The sequence below is a fragment of the Salmo salar genome, chromosome 02 (genome assembly GCF_965601325.2).
Source record: "Salmo salar chromosome 02, fSalSal1, whole genome shotgun sequence".
Classification (NCBI taxonomy): Eukaryota; Metazoa; Chordata; class Actinopteri; order Salmoniformes; family Salmonidae; genus Salmo; species Salmo salar.
This window is the reverse complement of record NC_138292.1, coordinates 15,605,914-15,626,203: the sequence shown is the minus strand read 5'-3', so window position 1 is coordinate 15,626,203 and position 20,290 is coordinate 15,605,914. Positions and strand designations below refer to the sequence as shown.

Genomic DNA, 20,290 nt, shown 5'->3' with positions numbered 1-20,290 from the left:
CCCCTGGCTCCTCATAGACATCACACCACCCTGTGGTGATAACCCCCTGGCTCCTCATAGACATCACACCACCCTGTGGTGATAACCCCCTGGCTCCTCATAGACATCACACCACCCTGTGGTGATAACCCCCTGACCCCTCATAGACATCACACCACCCTGTGGTGATAACCCCCTGGCTCCTCATAGACATCACACCACCCTGTGGTGATAACCCCCTGGCTCCTCATAGACATTACACCACCCTGTGGTGATAACCCCCTGGGCCTCATAGACATCACTCAACTGCTGAACAGGGTGCTTTATTGGTAAATCAGTCCCTGACTCTCTTTCTCTCTCCACCCTCTCTCCTCCAGTTGGCTCCCTGAGGCCCAGGTCATCCAGAAAGCTATGAACTCAGCTGCCACTAACGTCTACCAGCATGGTCGAGAATGGATAACATTCAAGGTAAGAGAGACAACAGGAGAGAGATGGAAAGAGAGGGAGGGGGTGGAGACACTGGTAAAATCACTGATTGTGTGTGTGTGTGTGTGGTGTGTGTGTAGCTCCATAAGATGCTTGGTGAAAAGGGGAACCACACAGCTGTCATAGAGAAGCAGGTTCTGGAACTGTGGGACAGACTGTACCACTCCTGGTTTGTCAAGGTAACGCAGGGGGGGTGGCCTGGTCCATCAGACCACAGTATAGGGGGGTTCACAGGGTCACATCTTCATGTTTGGCTTGAGAATATATAGACTGAAACACTGATTACCCCTTATAAACACAGACCAGAACTACACTATACATTCATACTTATAAACACAGACCAGAACTACACTATACATTCATACTTATAAACACAGACCAGAACTACACTATACATTCATACTTATAAACACAGACCAGAACTACACTATACATTCATACTTATAAACACAGACCAGAACTACACTATACATTCATACTTATAAACCCAGACCAGAACTATACTATACATTCATACATGTCTCATTCTCTTAACACCGTGTGTGTGTGTGTGTGTGTGTGTGTGTGTGTGTGTGTGTGTGTGTGTGTGTGTGTGTGTGTGTGTGTGTGTGTGTGTGTGTGTGTGTGTGTGTGTGTGTGTGTGTGTGTGGCGTGTGTGTGTGCTTACATGTCTGTACGGCGTTTCTGTCTCAGAATGTAACCCATACAGGAGGGCGTAACCGTAGTGGTGGTCAGAAGCTTGTCCAGAGACAGAACAGCTGGCTGGGAGAGATCTTAGACTGGCAAGACATCGCCTCCTTCGCTCAGGAGAACATAGAAACACTGCTCTCTGTGAGTACACACGTGTGTGTGTGTATTGTGCGTGCGTGTGCGTGTGTATATAACGTGTGTATCCTCTGTTATAGATAGTGGAGTCTCTGTGTGTATATAACGTGTGTATCCTCTGTTATAGATAGTGGAGTCTCTGTGTGTATATAACGTGTGTATCCTCTGTTATAGATAGTGGAGTCTCTGTGTGTATATAACGTGTGTATCCTCTGTTATAGATAGTGGAGTCTCTGTGTGTATATAACGTGTGTATCCTCTGTTATAGATAGTGGAGTCTCTGTGTGTATATAACGTGTGTATCCTCTGTTATAGATAGTGGAGTCTCTGTGTGTATATAACGTGTGTATCCTCTGTTATAGATAGTGGAGTCTCTGTGTGTATATAACGTGTGTATCCTCTGTTATAGATAGTGGAGTCTCTGTGTGTATATAACGTGTGTATCCTCTGTTATAGATAGTGGAGTCTCTGTGTGTATATAACGTGTGTATCCTCTGTTATAGATAGTGGAGTCTCTGTGTGTATATAACGTGTGTATCCTCTGTTATAGATAGTGGAGTCTCTGTGTGTATATAACGTGTGTATCCTCTGTTATAGATAGTGGAGTCTCTGTGTGTATATAACGTGTGTATCCTCTGTTATAGATAGTGGAGTCTCTGTGTGTATATAACGTGTGTATCCTCTGTTATAGATAGTGGAGTCTCTGTGTGTATATAACGTGTGTATACTCTGTTATAGATAGTGGAGTCTCTGTGTGTATATAACGTGTGTATCCTCTGTTATAGATAGTGGAGTCTCTGTGTGTATATAACGTGTGTATCCTCTGTTATAGATAGTGGAGTCTCTGTGTGTATATAACGTGTGTATACTCTGTTATAGATAGTGGAGTCTCTGTGTGTATATAACGTGTGTATCCTCTGTTATAGATAGTGGAGTCTCTGTGTGTATATAACGTGTGTATCCTCTGTTATAGATAGTGGAGTCTCTGTGTGTATATAACGTGTGTATACTCTGTTATAGATAGTGGAGTCTCTGTGTGTATATAACGTGTGTATCCTCTGTTATAGATAGTGGAGTCTCTGTGGGTGGTGATGAGTCGGAACGTTGGGCTGCTGATCTCCACAACGACCACACTCCTCACTGTCCTCTTCCACAGCGGCACAGCTCTACTCAACTTTGCCCTCAGCCTGGTAACACACACACACAGCTCTACTCAACTTCGCCCTCAGCCTGGTAACACACACACACAGCTCTACTCAACTTCGCCCTCAGCCTGGTAACACACACACACACAGCTCTACTCAACTTCGCCCTCAGCCTGGTAACACACACACAGCTCTACTCAACTTCCCCCTCAGCCTGGTAACACACACACACACACAGCTCTACTCAACTTCCCCCTCAGCCTGGTAACACACACACACACAGCTCTACTCAACTTCGCCCTCAGCCTGGTAACACACACACACAGCTCTACTCAACTTTGCCCTCAGCCTGGTAACACACACACACACACAGCTCTACTCAACTTTGCCCTCAGCCTGGTAACACACACACACACACAGCTCTACTCAACTTCGCCCTCAGCCTGGTAACACACACACACACAGCTCTACTCAACTTCGCCCTCAGCCTGGTAACACACACACAGCTCTACTCAACTTCCCCCTCAGCCTGGTAACACACACACACACACAGCTCTACTCAACTTCCCCCTCAGCCTGGTAACACACACACACACAGCTCTACTCAACTTCGCCCTCAGCCTGGTAACACACACACACACAGCTCTACTCAACTTCACCCTCAGCCTGGTAACACACACACACAGCTCTACTCAACTTTGCCCTCAGCCTGGTAACACACACACACAGCTCTACTCAACTTCGCCCTCAGCCTGGTAACACACACACACAGCTCTACTCAACTTCCCCCTCAGCCTGGTAACACACACACACACACAGCTCTACTCAACTTCGCCCTCAGCCTGGTAACACACACACACACAGCTCTACTCAACTTCGCCCTCAGCCTGGTAACACACACACACACAGCTCTACTCAACTTCGCCCTCAGCCTGGTAACACACACACACAGCTCTACTCAACTTCACCCTCAGCCTGGTAACACACACACACACAGCTCTACTCAACTTCGCCCTCAGCCTGGTAACACACACACACACAGCTCTACTCAACTTCGCCCTCAGCCTGGTAACACACACACACAGCTCTACTTAACTTCGCCCTCAGCCTGGTAACACACACACACACAGCTCTACTCAACCCTCGCCCTCAGCCTGGTAACACACACACACAGCTCTACTCAACTTCGCCCTCAGCCTGGTAACACACACACACACACAGGCTCTACTCAACTTCGCCCTCAGCCTGGTAACACACACACACAGCTCTATTCAACTTCGCCCTCAGCCTGGTAACACACACACATAGCTCTACTCAACTTTGCCCTCAGCCTGGTAACACACACACACACAGCTCTACTCAACTTCGCCCTCAGCCTGGTAACACACACACACAGCTCTACTCAACTTCGCCCTCAGCCTGGTAACACACACCACACACACACACACACACACACACACAGCTCTACTCAACTTCGCCCTCAGCCTGGTAACACACACACACAGCTCTACTCAAATTCGCCCTGAGCCTGGTAACACACACACACACACACAGCTCTACTCAACTTCGCCCTGAGCCTGGTAACACACACACACACACACAGCTCTACTCAACTTCTCCCTGAGCCTGGTAACACACACACACACAGCTCTATTCAACTTCGCCCTCAGCCTGGTAACACACACAGCTCTATTCAACTTCGCCCTCAGCCTGGTAACACACACACACACACACAGCTCTACTCAACTTCACCCTCAGCCTGGTAACATACACACACAGCTCTACTCAACTTCGCCCTCAGCCTGGTAACACACACACACACAGCTCTACTCAACCCTCGCCCTCAGCCTGGTAACATACACACACAGCTCTACTCAACTTCGCCCTCAGCCTGGTAACACACACACACACACACACACACACACACACACACACACACACACACACACACAGCTCTACTCAACTTCGCCCTCAGCCTGGTAACACACACACACAGCTCTACTCAACTTCGCCCTGAGCCTGGTAACACACACACACACACAGCTCTACTCAACTTCGCCCTGAGCCTGGTAACACACACACACACACACACACAGCTCTACTCAACTTCGCCCTGAGCCTGGTAACACACACACACACACAGCTCTACTCAACTTCGCCCTCAGCCTGGTAACACACACACACACACAGCTCCACTCAACTTCGCCCTGAGCCTGGTAACACACACACAGCTCTATTTAACTTTCGCCCTCAGCCTGGTAACACACACACACACACACACAGCTCTACTCAACTTCGCCCTGAGCCTGGTAACACACACACACACACACACACACAGCTCCACTCAACTTCGCCCTGAGCCTGGTAACACACACACAGCTCTACTCAACTTCGCCCTCAGCCTGGTAACACACACACACAGCTCTACTCAACTTCGCCCTCAGCCTGGTAACACACACACACAGCTCTACTCAACTTCGCCCTCTAGCCTGGTAACACACACACACAGCTCTACTCAACTTCGCCCTCAGCCTGGTAACACACCACATCACACAGCTCTACTCAACCTTGCCCTCAGCCCTGGTAACATACACACACAGCTCTACTCAACTTCGCCCTCAGCCTGGTAACACACACACACCATACACACACACACACACACACAGCTCTACTCAACTTCGCCCTCAGCCTGGTAACACACACACAAAGCTCTACTCAACTTCGCCCTCAGCCTGGTAACACACACACACAGCTCTACTCAACTTCACCCCTCAGCCTGGTAACACACACACACACAGCTCTACTCAACTTCACCCTCAGCCTGGTAACACACACACACACACAGCTCTACTCAACTTCGCCCTCAGCCTGGTAACACACACACACAGCTCTACTCAACTTCACCCTCAGCCTGGTAACACACACACACAAAGCTCTACTCAACTTCGCCCTCAGCCTGGTAACACACACACATAGCTCTACTCAACTTCACCCTCAACCTGGTAACACACACACACACAGCTCTACTCAACTCGCCCTCAGCCTGGTAACACACACACATAGCTCTACTCAACTTCGCCCTCAGCCTGGTAACACACACACACACATAGCTCTACTCAACTTCGCCCTCAGCCTGGTAACACACACACACACACACAGCTCTACTCAACTTTGCCCTCAGCCTGGTAACACACACACACAACAGCTCTACTCAACTTCGCCCTGAGCCTGGTAACACACACACACACACAGCTCTACTCAACTTCGCCCTGAGCCTGGTAACACACACACACACACAGCTCTACTCAACTTCGCCCTCAGCCTGGTAACACACACACACACACAGCTCCACTCAACTTCGCCCTGAGCCTGGTAACACACACACACACACACAGCTCTACTCAACTTCGCCCTCAGCCTGGTAACACACACACACACACAGCTCTACTCAACTTCGCCCTCAGCCTGGTAACACACACACACACACACAGCTCTACTCAACTTCGCCCTCAGCCTGGTAAACACACACACACAGCTCTACTCAACTTCGCCCTCAGCCTGGTAACACACACACACAGCTCTACTCAACCTTGCACTCAGCCTGGTAACATACACACACAGCTCTACTCAACTTCGCCCTCAGCCGGGTAACCACACACACACACACACACACACACACACACACACACACACACACACACACACACACACACACACACACACAGCTCTACTCAACTTCGCCCTCAGCCTGGTAACACACACACACACAGCTCTATTCAACTTCGCCCTCAGCCTGGTAACACACACACACAGCTCTACTCAACTTCGCCCTCAGCCTGGTAACACACACACATAGCTCTACTCAACTTCACCCTCAGCCTGGTAACACACACACAGCTCTACTCAACTTCGCCCTCAGCCTGGTAACACACACACATAGCTCTACTCAACTTCGCCCTCAGCCTGGTAACACACACACACAGCTCTACTCAACTCTCGCCCTCAGCCTGGTAACACACACACACATAGCTCTACTCGACTTCGCCCTCAGCCTGGTAACACACACACACACAGCTCTACTCAACTTCGCCCTCAGCCTGGTAACACACACACATAGCTCTACTCGACTTCGCCCTCAGCCTGGTAACACACACACACACAGCTCTACTCAACTTCGCCCTCAGCCTGGTAACACACACACACAGCTCTACTCAACTTCGCCCTCAGCCTGGTAACACACACACACACACACACAGCTCTACTCAACTTCGCCCTCAGCCTGGTAACACACACACACACAGCTCTACTCAAATTCGCCCTGAGCCTGGTAACACACACACACACACACACACACACACACACACACACACACACACACACACACACACACACACACAGAGCTCTACTCAACTTCGCCCTGAGCCTGGTAACACACACACACACAGCTCTACTCAACTTCTCCCTGAGCCTGGTAACACACTCACACACAGCTCTATTCAACTTCGCCCTCAGCCTGGTAACACACACAGCTCTATTCAACTTCGCCCTCAGCCTGGTAACACACACACACAGCTCTACTCAACTTCACCCTCAGCCTGGTAACATACACACACAGCTCTACTTAACTTCGCCCTCAGCCTGGTAACACACACACACACAGCTCTACTCAACCCTCGCCCTCAGCCTGGTAACATACACACACAGCTCTACACAACCTCGCCCTCAGCCTGGTAACACACACACACACACACACACACACACACACACACACACACACCACACACACACACACACAGCTCTACTCAACTTCGCCCTCAGCCTGGTAACACACACACACAGCTCTACTCAACCTCGCCCTCAGCCTGGTAACACACACACACACAGCTCTACTCAACTTCACCCTCAGCCTGGTAACACACACACACACAGCTCTACTCAACTTCACCCTCAGCCTGGTAACACACACACACACACACACACAGCTCTACTCAACTTCGCCCTCAGCCTGGTAACACACACACACAGCTCTACTCAACTTCGCCCTCAGCCTGGTAACACACACACACACACACACACACACAGCTCTACTCAACTTCTCCCTGAGCCTGGTAACACACTCACACACAGCTCTATTCAACTTCGCCCTCAGCCTGGTAACACACACAGCTCTACTCAACTTCGCCCTCAGCCTGGTAACATACACACACAGCTCTACTTAACTTCGCCCTCAGCCTGGTAACACACACACACACAGCTCTACTCAACCCTCGCCCTCAGCCTGGTAACATACACACACAGCTCTACTCAACCTCGCCCTCAGCCTGGTAACACACACACACACACACACACAGCTCTACTCAACTTCGCCCTCAGCCTGGTAACACACACACACAGCTCTACTCAACCTCGCCCTCAGCCTGGTAACACACACACACACAGCTCTACTCAACTTCACCCTCAGCCTGGTAACACACACACACACAGCTCTACTCAACTTCACCCTCAGCCTGGTAACACACACACACACACACAGCTCTACTCAACTTCACCCTCAGCCTGGTAACACACACACACAGCTCTACTCAACTTCGCCCTCAGCCTGGTAACACACACACACACACACACACACACACACACACACACACACACACACACACAGCTCTACTCAACCTCGCCCTCAGCCTGGTAACACACACACACAGCTCTACTCAACTTCGCCCTCAGCCTGGTAACACACACACACACACAGCTCTACTCAACTTCGCCCTCAGCCTGGTAACACACACACACACACACACAGCTCTACTCAACTTCGCCCTCAGCCTGGTAACACACACACACAGCTCTACTCAACTTCGCCCTCAGCCTGGTAACACACACACACAGCCCTACTCAACCTTGCACTCAGCCTGGTAACATACACACACAGCTCTACTCAACTTCGCCCTCAGCCGGGTAACACACACACACACACACACACACACACACACACACACACACACACACACACACACACACACACACACACACACACACACAGCTCTACTCAACTTCGCCCTCAGCCTGGTAACACACACACACACAGCTCTATTCAACTTCGCCCTCAGCCTGGTAACACACACACACAGCTCTACTCAACTTCGCCCTCAGCCTGGTAACACACACACATAGCTCTACTCAACTTCACCCTCAGCCTGGTAACACACACACAGCTCTACTCAACTTCGCCCTCAGCCTGGTAACACACACACATAGCTCTACTCAACTTCGCCCTCAGCCTGGTAACACACACACACAGCTCTACTCAACTCTTGCCCTCAGCCTGGTAACACACACACACATAGCTCTACTCGACTTCGCCCTCAGCCTGGTAACACACACACACACAGCTCTACTCAACTTCGCCCTCAGCCTGGTAACACACACACATAGCTCTACTCGACTTCGCCCTCAGCCTGGTAACACACACACACACAGCTCTACTCAACTTCGCCCTCAGCCTGGTAACACACACACACAGCTCTACTCAACTTCGCCCTCAGCCTGGTAACACACACACACACACACACAGCTCTACTCAACTTCGCCCTCAGCCTGGTAACACACACACACACAGCTCTACTCAAATTCGCCCTGAGCCTGGTAACACACACACACACACACACACACACACACACACACACACACACACACACACACACAGAGCTCTACTCAACTTCGCCCTGAGCCTGGTAACACACACACACACACAGCTCTACTCAACTTCTCCCTGAGCCTGGTAACACACTCACACACAGCTCTATTCAACTTCGCCCTCAGCCTGGTAACACACACAGCTCTACTCAACTTCGCCCTCAGCCTGGTAACACACACACACAGCTCTACTCAACTTCACCCTCAGCCTGGTAACATACACACACAGCTCTACTTAACTTCGCCCTCAGCCTGGTAACACACACACACACAGCTCTACTCAACCCTCGCCCTCAGCCTGGTAACATACACACACAGCTCTACTCAACCTCGCCCTCAGCCTGGTAACACACACACACACAGCTCTACTCAACTTCACCCTCAGCCTGGTAACACACACACACACACACAGCTCTACTCAACTTCACCCTCAGCCTGGTAACACACACACACAGCTCTACTCAACTTCGCCCTCAGCCTGGTAACACACACACACACACACACACACACACACACACACACACACACACAGCTCTACTCAACCTCGCCCTCAGCCTGGTAACACACACACACAGCTCTACTCAACTTCGCCCTCAGCCTGGTAACACACACACACACACAGCTCTACTCAACTTCGCCCTCAGCCTGGTAACACACACACACACACACAGCTCTACTCAACTTCGCCCTCAGCCTGGTAACACACACACACAGCTCTACTCAACTTCGCCCTCAGCCTGGTAACACACACACACAGCTCTACTCAACCTTGCACTCAGCCTGGTAACATACACACACAGCTCTACTCAACTTCGCCCTCAGCCGGGTAACACACACACACACACACACACACACACACACACACACACACACACACACACACACACACACACACACACACACACAGCTCTACTCAACTTCGCCCTCAGCCTGGTAACACACAAACACACAGCTCTATTCAACTTCGCCCTCAGCCTGGTAACACACACACACAGCTCTACTCAACTTCGCCCTCAGCCTGGTAACACACACACATAGCTCTACTCAACTTCACCCTCAGCCTGGTAACACACACACAGCTCTACTCAACTTCGCCCTCAGCCTGGTAACACACACACATAGCTCTACTCAACTTCGCCCTCAGCCTGGTAACACACACACACAGCTCTACTCAACTCTCGCCCTCAGCCTGGTAACACACACACACATAGCTCTACTCGACTTCGCCCTCAGCCTGGTAACACACACACACACAGCTCTACTCAACTTCGCCCTCAGCCTGGTAACACACACACATAGCTCTACTCGACTTCGCCCTCAGCCTGGTAACACACACACACACAGCTCTACTCAACTTCGCCCTCAGCCTGGTAACACACACACACAGCTCTACTCAACTTCGCCCTCAGCCTGGTAACACACACACACACACACACAGCTCTAATCAACTTCGCCCTCAGCCTGGTAACACACACACACACAGCTCTACTCAAATTCGCCCTGAGCCTGGTAACACACACACACACACACACACACACACACACACACACACACACACACACACACACACACACACACAGAGCTCTACTCAACTTCGCCCTGAGCCTGGTAACACACACACACACACAGCTCTACTCAACTTCTCCCTGAGCCTGGTAACACACTCACACACAGCTCTATTCAACTTCGCCCTCAGCCTGGTAACACACACAGCTCTACTCAACTTCGCCCTCAGCCTGGTAACACACACACACAGCTCTACTCAACTTCACCCTCAGCCTGGTAACATACACACACAGCTCTACTTAACTTCGCCCTCAGCCTGGTAACACACACACACACAGCTCTACTCAACCCTCGCCCTCAGCCTGGTAACATACACACACAGCTCTACTCAACCTCGCCCTCAGCCTGGTAACACACACACACACACACACACACACACACACACACACACACACACACACACACACACACACACACACACACACACACACACAGCTCTACTCAACTTCGCCCTCAGCCTGGTAACACACACACACAGCTCTACTCAACCTCGCCCTCAGCCTGGTAACACACACACACACAGCTCTACTCAACTTCACCCTCAGCCTGGTAACACACACACACACAGCTCTACTCAACTTCACCCTCAGCCTGGTAACACACACACACACACACAGCTCTACTCAACTTCGCCCTCAGCCTGGTAACACACACACACAGCTCTACTCAACTTCGCCCTCAGCCTGGTAACACACACACACACACACACACACACACACACACACACACACACACACACACACACACACACACACACACACACACACACACACACACACACACACACACAGCTCTACTCAACTTCTCCCTGAGCCTGGTAACACACTCACACACAGCTCTATTCAACTTCGCCCTCAGCCTGGTAACACACACAGCTCTACTCAACTTCGCCCTCAGCCTGGTAACACACACACACAGCTCTACTCAACTTCACCCTCAGCCTGGTAACATACACACACAGCTCTACTCAACCTCGCCCTCAGCCTGGTAACACACACACACACACACAGCTCTACTCAACTTCGCCCTCAGCCTGGTAACACACACACACAGCTCTACTCAACCTCGCCCTCAGCCTGGTAACACACACACACACAGCTCTACTCAACTTCACCCTCAGCCTGGTAACACACACACACACAGCTCTACTCAACTTCACCCTCAGCCTGGTAACACACACACACACACACACAGCTCTACTCAACTTCACCCTCAGCCTGGTAACACACACACACAGCTCTACTCAACTTCGCCCTCAGCCTGGTAACACACACACACACACACACACACACACACACACACACACACACACACACAGCTCTACTCAACCTCGCCCTCAGCCTGATAACACACACACACAGCTCTACTCAAATTCGCCCTGAGCCTGGTAACACACACACACACACACAGCTCTTCTCAACTTCGCCCTGAGCCTGGTAACACACACACACACACAGCTCTACTCAACTTCTCCCTGAGCCTGGTAACACACTCACACACAGCTCTATTCAACTTCGCCCTCAGCCTGGTAACACACACAGCTCTACTCAACTTCGCCCTCAGCCTGGTAACACACACACACAGCTCTACTCAACTTCACCCTCAGCCTGGTAACATACACACACAGCTCTACTCAACTTCGCCCTCAGCCTGGTAACACACACACACACAGCTCTACTCAACCCTCGCCCTCAGCCTGGTAACATACACACACAGCTCTACTCAACTTCGCCCTCAGCCTGGTAACACACACACACACACACACACACACACACACACACACACAGCTCTACTCAACTTCGCCCTCAGCCTGGTAACACACACACACAGCTCTACTCAACTTCGCCCTGAGCCTGGTAACACACACACACACACACAGCTCTACTCAACTTCGCCCTGAGCCTGGTAACACACACACACACACACAGCTCTACTCAACTTCGCCCTCAGCCTGGTAACACACACACACACACAGCTCCACTCAACTTCGCCCTGAGCCTGGTAACACACACACAGCTCTATTTAACTTTCGCCCTCAGCCTGGTAACACACACACACACACACAGCTCTACTCAACTTCGCCCTCAGCCTGGTAACACACACACACAGCTCTACTCAACTTCGCCCTCAGCCTGGTAACACACACACACAGCTCTACTCAACTTCGCCCTCAGCCTGGTAACACACACACACACAGCTCTACTCAACTTCACCCTCAGCCTGGTAACACACACACACACAGCTCTACTCAACTTCACCCTCAGCCTGGTAACACACACACACACAGCTCTACTCAACTTCGCCCTCAGCCTGGTAACACACACACACACAGCTCTACTCAACTTCGCCCTCAGCCTGGTAACACACACACATAGCTCTACTCAACTTCACCCTCAGCCTGGTAACACACACACACACAGCTCTACTCAACTTCGCCCTCAGCCTGGTAACACACACACATAGCTCTACTCAACTTCGCCCTCAGCCTGGTAACACACACACACAGCTCTACTCAACTCTCGCCTTCAGCCTGGTAACACACACACACATAGCTCTACTCGACTTCGCCCTCAGCCTGGTAACACACACACACACAGCTCTACTCAACTTCGCCCTCAGCCTGGTAACACACACACACACAGCTCTACTCAACTTCACCCTCAGCCTGGTAACACACACACACACAGCTCTACTCAACTTCGCCCTCAGCCTGGTAACACACACACACAGCTCTACTCAACTTCGCCCTCAGCCTGGTAACACACACACACACACACACACACACACACACACACACACACACAGCTCTACTCATCTTCGCCCTCAGCCTGGTAACACACACAAAAAGCTCTACTCAAATTCGCCCTGAGCCTGGTAACACACACACACACACACAGCTCTACTCAACTTCGCCCTGAGCCTGGTAACACACACACACACACAGCTCTACTCAACTTCTCCCTGAGCCTGGTAACACACTCACACACAGCTCTATTCAACTTCGCCCTCAGCCTGGTAACGCACACAGCTCTACTCAACTTCGCCCTCAGCCTGGTAACACACACACACAGCTCTACTCAACTTCACCCTCAGCCTGGTAACATACACACACAGCTCTACTCAACTTCGCCCTCAGCCTGGTAACACACACACACACACAGCTCTACTCAACCCTCGCCCTCAGCCTGGTAACATACACACACAGCTCTACTCAACTTCGCCCTCAGCCTGGTAACACACACACACACACACACACACACACACACACACACACACAGCTCTACTCAACTTCGCCCTCAGCCTGGTAACACACACACACAGCTCTACTCAACTTCGCCCTCAGCCTGGTAACACACACACACACAGCTCTACTCAACTTGACCCTCAGCCTGGTAACACACACACACACAGCTCTACTCAACTTCACCCTCAGCCTGGTAACACACACACACACAGCTCTACTCAAATTCGCCCTCAGCCTGGTAACACACACACACAGCTCTACTCAACTTCGCCCTCAGCCTGGTAACACACACACATAGCTCTACTCAACTTCACCCTCAGCCTGGTAACACACACACACACAGCTCTACTCAACTTCGCCCTCAGCCTGGTAACACACACACATAGCTCTACTCAACTTCGCCCTCAGCCTGGTAACACACACACACAGCTCTACTCAACTCTCGCCCTCAGCCTGGTAACACACACACACATAGCTCTACTCGACTTCGCCCTCAGCCTGGTAACACACACACACACACAGCTCTACTCAACTTCGCCCTCAGCCTGGTAACACACACACATAGCTCTACTCAACTTCGCCCTCAGCCTGGTAACAAACACACACAGCTCTACTCAACTTCGCCCTCAGCCTGGTAACACACACACACACACACACACAGCTCTACTCAACTTTGCCCTCAGCCTGGTAACACACACACACACACACACAGCTCTAATCAACTTCGCCCTCAGCCTGGTAACACACACACACACAGCTCTACTCAAATTCGCCCTGAGCCTGGTAACACACACACACACACACACACACACAGAGCTCTACTCAACTTCGCCCTGAGCCTGGTAACACACACACACACACAGCTCTACTCAACTTCTCCCTGAGCCTGGTAACACACTCACACACAGCTCTATTCAACTTCGCCCTCAGCCTGGTAACACACACACATAGCTCTACTCAACTTCGCCCTCAGCCTGGTAACACACACACACAGCTCTACTCAACTTCACCCTCAGCCTGGTAACATACACACACAGCTCTACTTAACTTCGCCCTCAGCCTGGTAACACACACACACACAGCTCTACTCAACCCTCGCCCTCAGCCTGGTAACATACACACACAGCTCTACTCAACCTCGCCCTCAGCCTGGTAACACACACACACACACACACACACACACACACACACACACACACACACACACACACACACACACAGCTCTACTCAACTTCGCCCTCAGCCTGGTAACACACACACACAGCTCTACTCAACCTCGCCCTCAGCCTGGTAACACACACACACACAGCTCTACTCAACTTCACCCTCAGCCTGGTAACACACACACACACAGCTCTACTCAACTTCACCCTCAGCCTGGTAACACACACACACACACACAGCTCTACTCAACTTCGCCCTCAGCCTGGTAACACACACACACAGCTCTACTCAACTTCGCCCTCAGCCTGGTAACACACACACACACACACACACACACACACACACACACACACACACACACACACACACACACACACACACACACACACAGCTCTACTCAACTTCTCCCTGAGCCTGGTAACACACTCACACACAGCTCTATTCAACTTCGCCCTCAGCCTGGTAACACACACAGCTCTACTCAACTTCGCCCTCAGCCTGGTAACACACACACACAGCTCTACTCAACTTCACCCTCAGCCTGGTAACATACACACACAGCTCTACTCAACCTCGCCCTCAGCCTGGTAACACACACACACACACACAGCTCTACTCAACTTCGCCCTCAGCCTGGTAACACACACACACAGCTCTACTCAACCTCGCCCTCAGCCTGGTAACACACACACACACAGCTCTACTCAACTTCACCCTCAGCCTGGTAACACACACACACACAGCTCTACTCAACTTCACCCTCAGCCTGGTAACACACACACACACACACACAGCTCTACTCAACTTCACCCTCAGCCTGGTAACACACACACACAGCTCTACTCAACTTCGCCCTCAGCCTGGTAACACACACACACACACACACACACACACACACACACACACACACACACACACACACACAGCTCTACTCAACTTCACCCTCAGCCTGGTAACACACACACACAGCTCTACTCAACTTCGCCCTCAGCCTGGTAACACACACACACACACACACACACACACACACACACACACACACACACACACACACAGCTCTACTCAACCTCGCCCTCAGCCTGATAACACACACACACAGCTCTACTCAACTTCGCCCTCAGCCTGGTAACACACACACACAGCTCTACTCAACTTCACCCTCAGCCTGGTAACATACACACACAGCTCTACTCAACTTCGCCCTCAGCCTGGTAACACACACACACACAGCTCTACTCAACCCTCGCCCTCAGCCTGGTAACATACACACACAGCTCTACTCAACTTCGCCCTCAGCCTGGTAACACACACACACACACACACACACACACACACACACACACACACACACAGCTCTACTCAACTTCGCCCTCAGCCTGGTAACACACACACACAGCTCTACTCAACTTCGCCCTGAGCCTGGTAACACACACACACACACACAGCTCTACTCAACTTCGCCCTGAGCCTGGTAACACACACACACACACACAGCTCTACTCAACTTCGCCCTCAGCCTGGTAACACACACACACACACAGCTCCACTCAACTTCGCCCTCAGCCTGGTAACACACACAGCTCTACTCAACTTCGCCCTGAGCCTGGTAACACACACACACACACACACACAGCTCTACTCAACTTCGCCCTCAGCCTGGTAACACACACACACATACACACACACACACAGCTCTACTCAACTTCGCCCTCAGCCTGGTAAAACACACACAGCTCTATTCAACTTCGCCCTCAGCCTGGTAACACACACACACACAGCTATATTCAACTTCGCCCTCAGCCTGGTAACACACACACACACACAGCTCTATTCAACTTCGCCATCAGCCTGGTAACACACACACACACAGCTCTACTCAACTTCGCCCTCAGCCTGGTAACACACACACACACAGCTCTACTCAACTTCGCCCTCAGCCTGGTAACACACACACACAGCTCTACTCAACTTCGCCCTCAGCCTGGTAACACACACACACACAGCTCTACTCAAATTCACCCTCAGCCTGGTAACACACACACACACAGCTCTACTCAACTTCACCCTCAGCCTGGTAACACACACACACACAGCTCTACTCAACCTCGCCCTCAGCCTGGTAACACACACACACAGCTCTACTCAACTTCGCCCTCAGCCTGGTAACACACACACATAGCTCTACTCAACTTCACCCTCAGCCTGGTAACACACACACACACAGCTCTACTCAACTCGCCCTCAGCCTGGTAACACACACACATAGCTCTACTCAACTTCGCCCTCAGCCTGGTAACACACACACACACACATAGCTCTACTCAACTTCGCCCTCAGCCTGGTAACACACACACACACACACACACACACACACACACACACACACACACACACACACACACACACACACACACACACACACACACACACACACACACACACAGCTCTACTCAACTTCGCCCTCAGCCTGGTAACACACACACACAGCTCTACTCAACTTTGCCCTCAGCCTGGTAACACACACACACACAGCTCTACTCAACTTCACCCTCAGCCTGGTAACACACACACACACAGCTCTACTCAACTTCACCCTCAGCCTGGTAACACACACACACACACAGCTCTACTCAACTTCGCCCTCAGCCTGGTAACACACACACACAGCTCTACTCAACTTCGCCCTCAGCCTGGTAACACACACACATAGCTCTACTCAACTTCACCCTCAGCCTTGTAGCACACACACACAGCTCTACTCAACTTCGCCCTCAGCCTGGTAACACACACACACACAGCTCTACTCAACTTCGCCCTGAGCCTGGTAACACACACACACACACACAGCTCTACTCAACTTCGCCCTCAGCCTGGTAACACACACACACAGCTCCACTCAACTTCGCCCTGAGCCTGGTAACACACACACAGCTCTATTTAACTTTCGCCCTCAGCCTGGTAACACACACACACACACACAGCTCTACTCAACTTCGCCCTCAGCCTGGTAACACACACACACAGCTCTACTCAACTTCGCCCTCAGCCTGGTAACACACACACACAGCTCTACTCAACTTCGCCCTCAGCCTGGTAACACACACACACACAGCTCTACTCAACTTCACCCTCAGCCTGGTAACACACACACACACAGCTCTACTCAACTTCACCCTCAGCCTGGTAACACACACACACACAGCTCTACTCAACTTCGCCCTCAGCCTGGTAACACACACACACACAGCTCTACTCAACTTCGCCCTCAGCCTGGTAACACACACACATAGCTCTACTCAACTTCACCCTCAGCCTGGTAACACACACACACACAGCTCTACTCAACTTCGCCCTCAGCCTGGTAACACACACACATAGCTCTACTCAACTTCGCCCTCAGCCTGGTAACACACACACACAGCTCTACTCAACTCTCGCCTTCAGCCTGGTAACACACACACACATAGCTCTACTCGACTTCGCCCTCAGCCTGGTAACACACACACACACACAGCTCTACTCAACTTCGCCCTCAGCCTGGTAACACACACACATAGCTCTACTCAACTTCGCCCTCAGCCTGGTATCACACACACACACAGCTCTACTCAACTTCGCCCTCAGCCTGGTAACACACACACACACACACACACACACACACACACACACACACACACAGCTCTACTCATCTTTGCCCTCAGCCTGGTAACACACACAAAAAGCTCTACTCAAATTCGCCCTGAGCCTGGTAACACACACACACACACACAGCTCTACTCAACTTCGCCCTGAGCCTGGTAACACACACACACACACAGCTCTACTCAACTTCTCCCTGAGCCTGGTAACACACTCACACACAGCTCTATTCAACTTCGCCCTCAGCCTGGTAACGCACACAGCTCTACTCAACTTCGCCCTCAGCCTGGTAACACACACACACAGCTCTACTCAACTTCACCCTCAGCCTGGTAACATACACACACAGCTCTACTCAACTTCGCCCTCAGCCTGGTAACACACACACACACACAGCTCTACTCAACCCTCGCCCTCAGCCTGGTAACATACACACACAGCTCTACTCAACTTCGCCCTCAGCCTGGTAACACACACACACACACACACACACACACACACACACACACACACACACACACACACACACACACACAGCTCTACTCAACTTCGCCCTCAGCCTGGTAACACACACACACAGCTCTACTCAACTTCGCCCTCAGCCTGGTAACACACACACACACAGCTCTACTCAACTTGACCCTCAGCCTGGTAACACACACACACACAGCTCTACTCAACTTCACCCTCAGCCTGGTAACACACACACACACAGCTCTACTCAACTTCGCCCTCAGCCTGGTAACACACACACACAGCTCTACTCAACTTCGCCCTCAGCCTGGTAACACACACACATAGCTCTACTCAACTTCACCCTCAGCCTGGTAACACACACACACACAGCTCTACTCAACTTCGCCCTCAGCCTGGTAACACACACACATAGCTCTACTCAACTTCGCCCTCAGCCTGGTAACACACACACACAGCTCTACTCAACTCTCGCCCTCAGCCTGGTAACACACACACACATAGCTCTACTCGACTTCGCCCTCAGCCTGGTAACACACACACACACACACAGCTCTACTCAACTTCGCCCTCAGCCTGGTAACACACACACATAGCTCTACTCAACTTCGCCCTCAGCCTGGTAACACACACACACAGCTCTACTCAACTTCGCCCTCAGCCTGGTAACACACACACACAGCTCTACTCAACTTCACCCTCAGCCTGGTAACATACACACACAGCTCTACTCAACTTCGCCCTCAGCCTGGTAACACAAACACACACACAGCTCTACTCAACCCTCGCCCTCAGCCTGGTAACATACACACACAGCTCTACTCAACTTCGCCCTCAGCCTGGTAACACACACACACACAGCTCTACTCAACTTCGCCCTCAGCCTGGTAACACACACACACAGCTCTACTCAACTTCGCCCTGAGCCTGGTAACACACACACACACACAGCTCTACTCAACTTCGCCCTGAGCCTGGTAACACACACACACACACACAGCTCTACTCAACTTCGCCCTGAGCCTGGTAACACACACACACACACACAGCTCTACTCAACTTCGCCCTCAGCCTG

The 20,290-nt window shown here is 51.3% G+C and overlaps 1 protein-coding gene across 1 annotated transcript in view; it reads left to right on the top strand.

The window, feature by feature from the left end:
- LOC106595499 (transmembrane protein 245) overlaps positions 1-20,290 on the top strand; it is a 53,213-nt gene that overhangs the window by 19,713 nt on the left and 13,210 nt on the right. The window contains exons 8-11 of the mRNA XM_082960191.1: positions 357-447; positions 546-644; positions 1,159-1,296; positions 2,358-2,480. Coding sequence (XP_082816317.1) covers positions 357-447; positions 546-644; positions 1,159-1,296; positions 2,358-2,480 — 451 coding nt within the window. The remainder of the gene's footprint in view (positions 1-356; positions 448-545; positions 645-1,158; positions 1,297-2,357; positions 2,481-20,290) is intronic.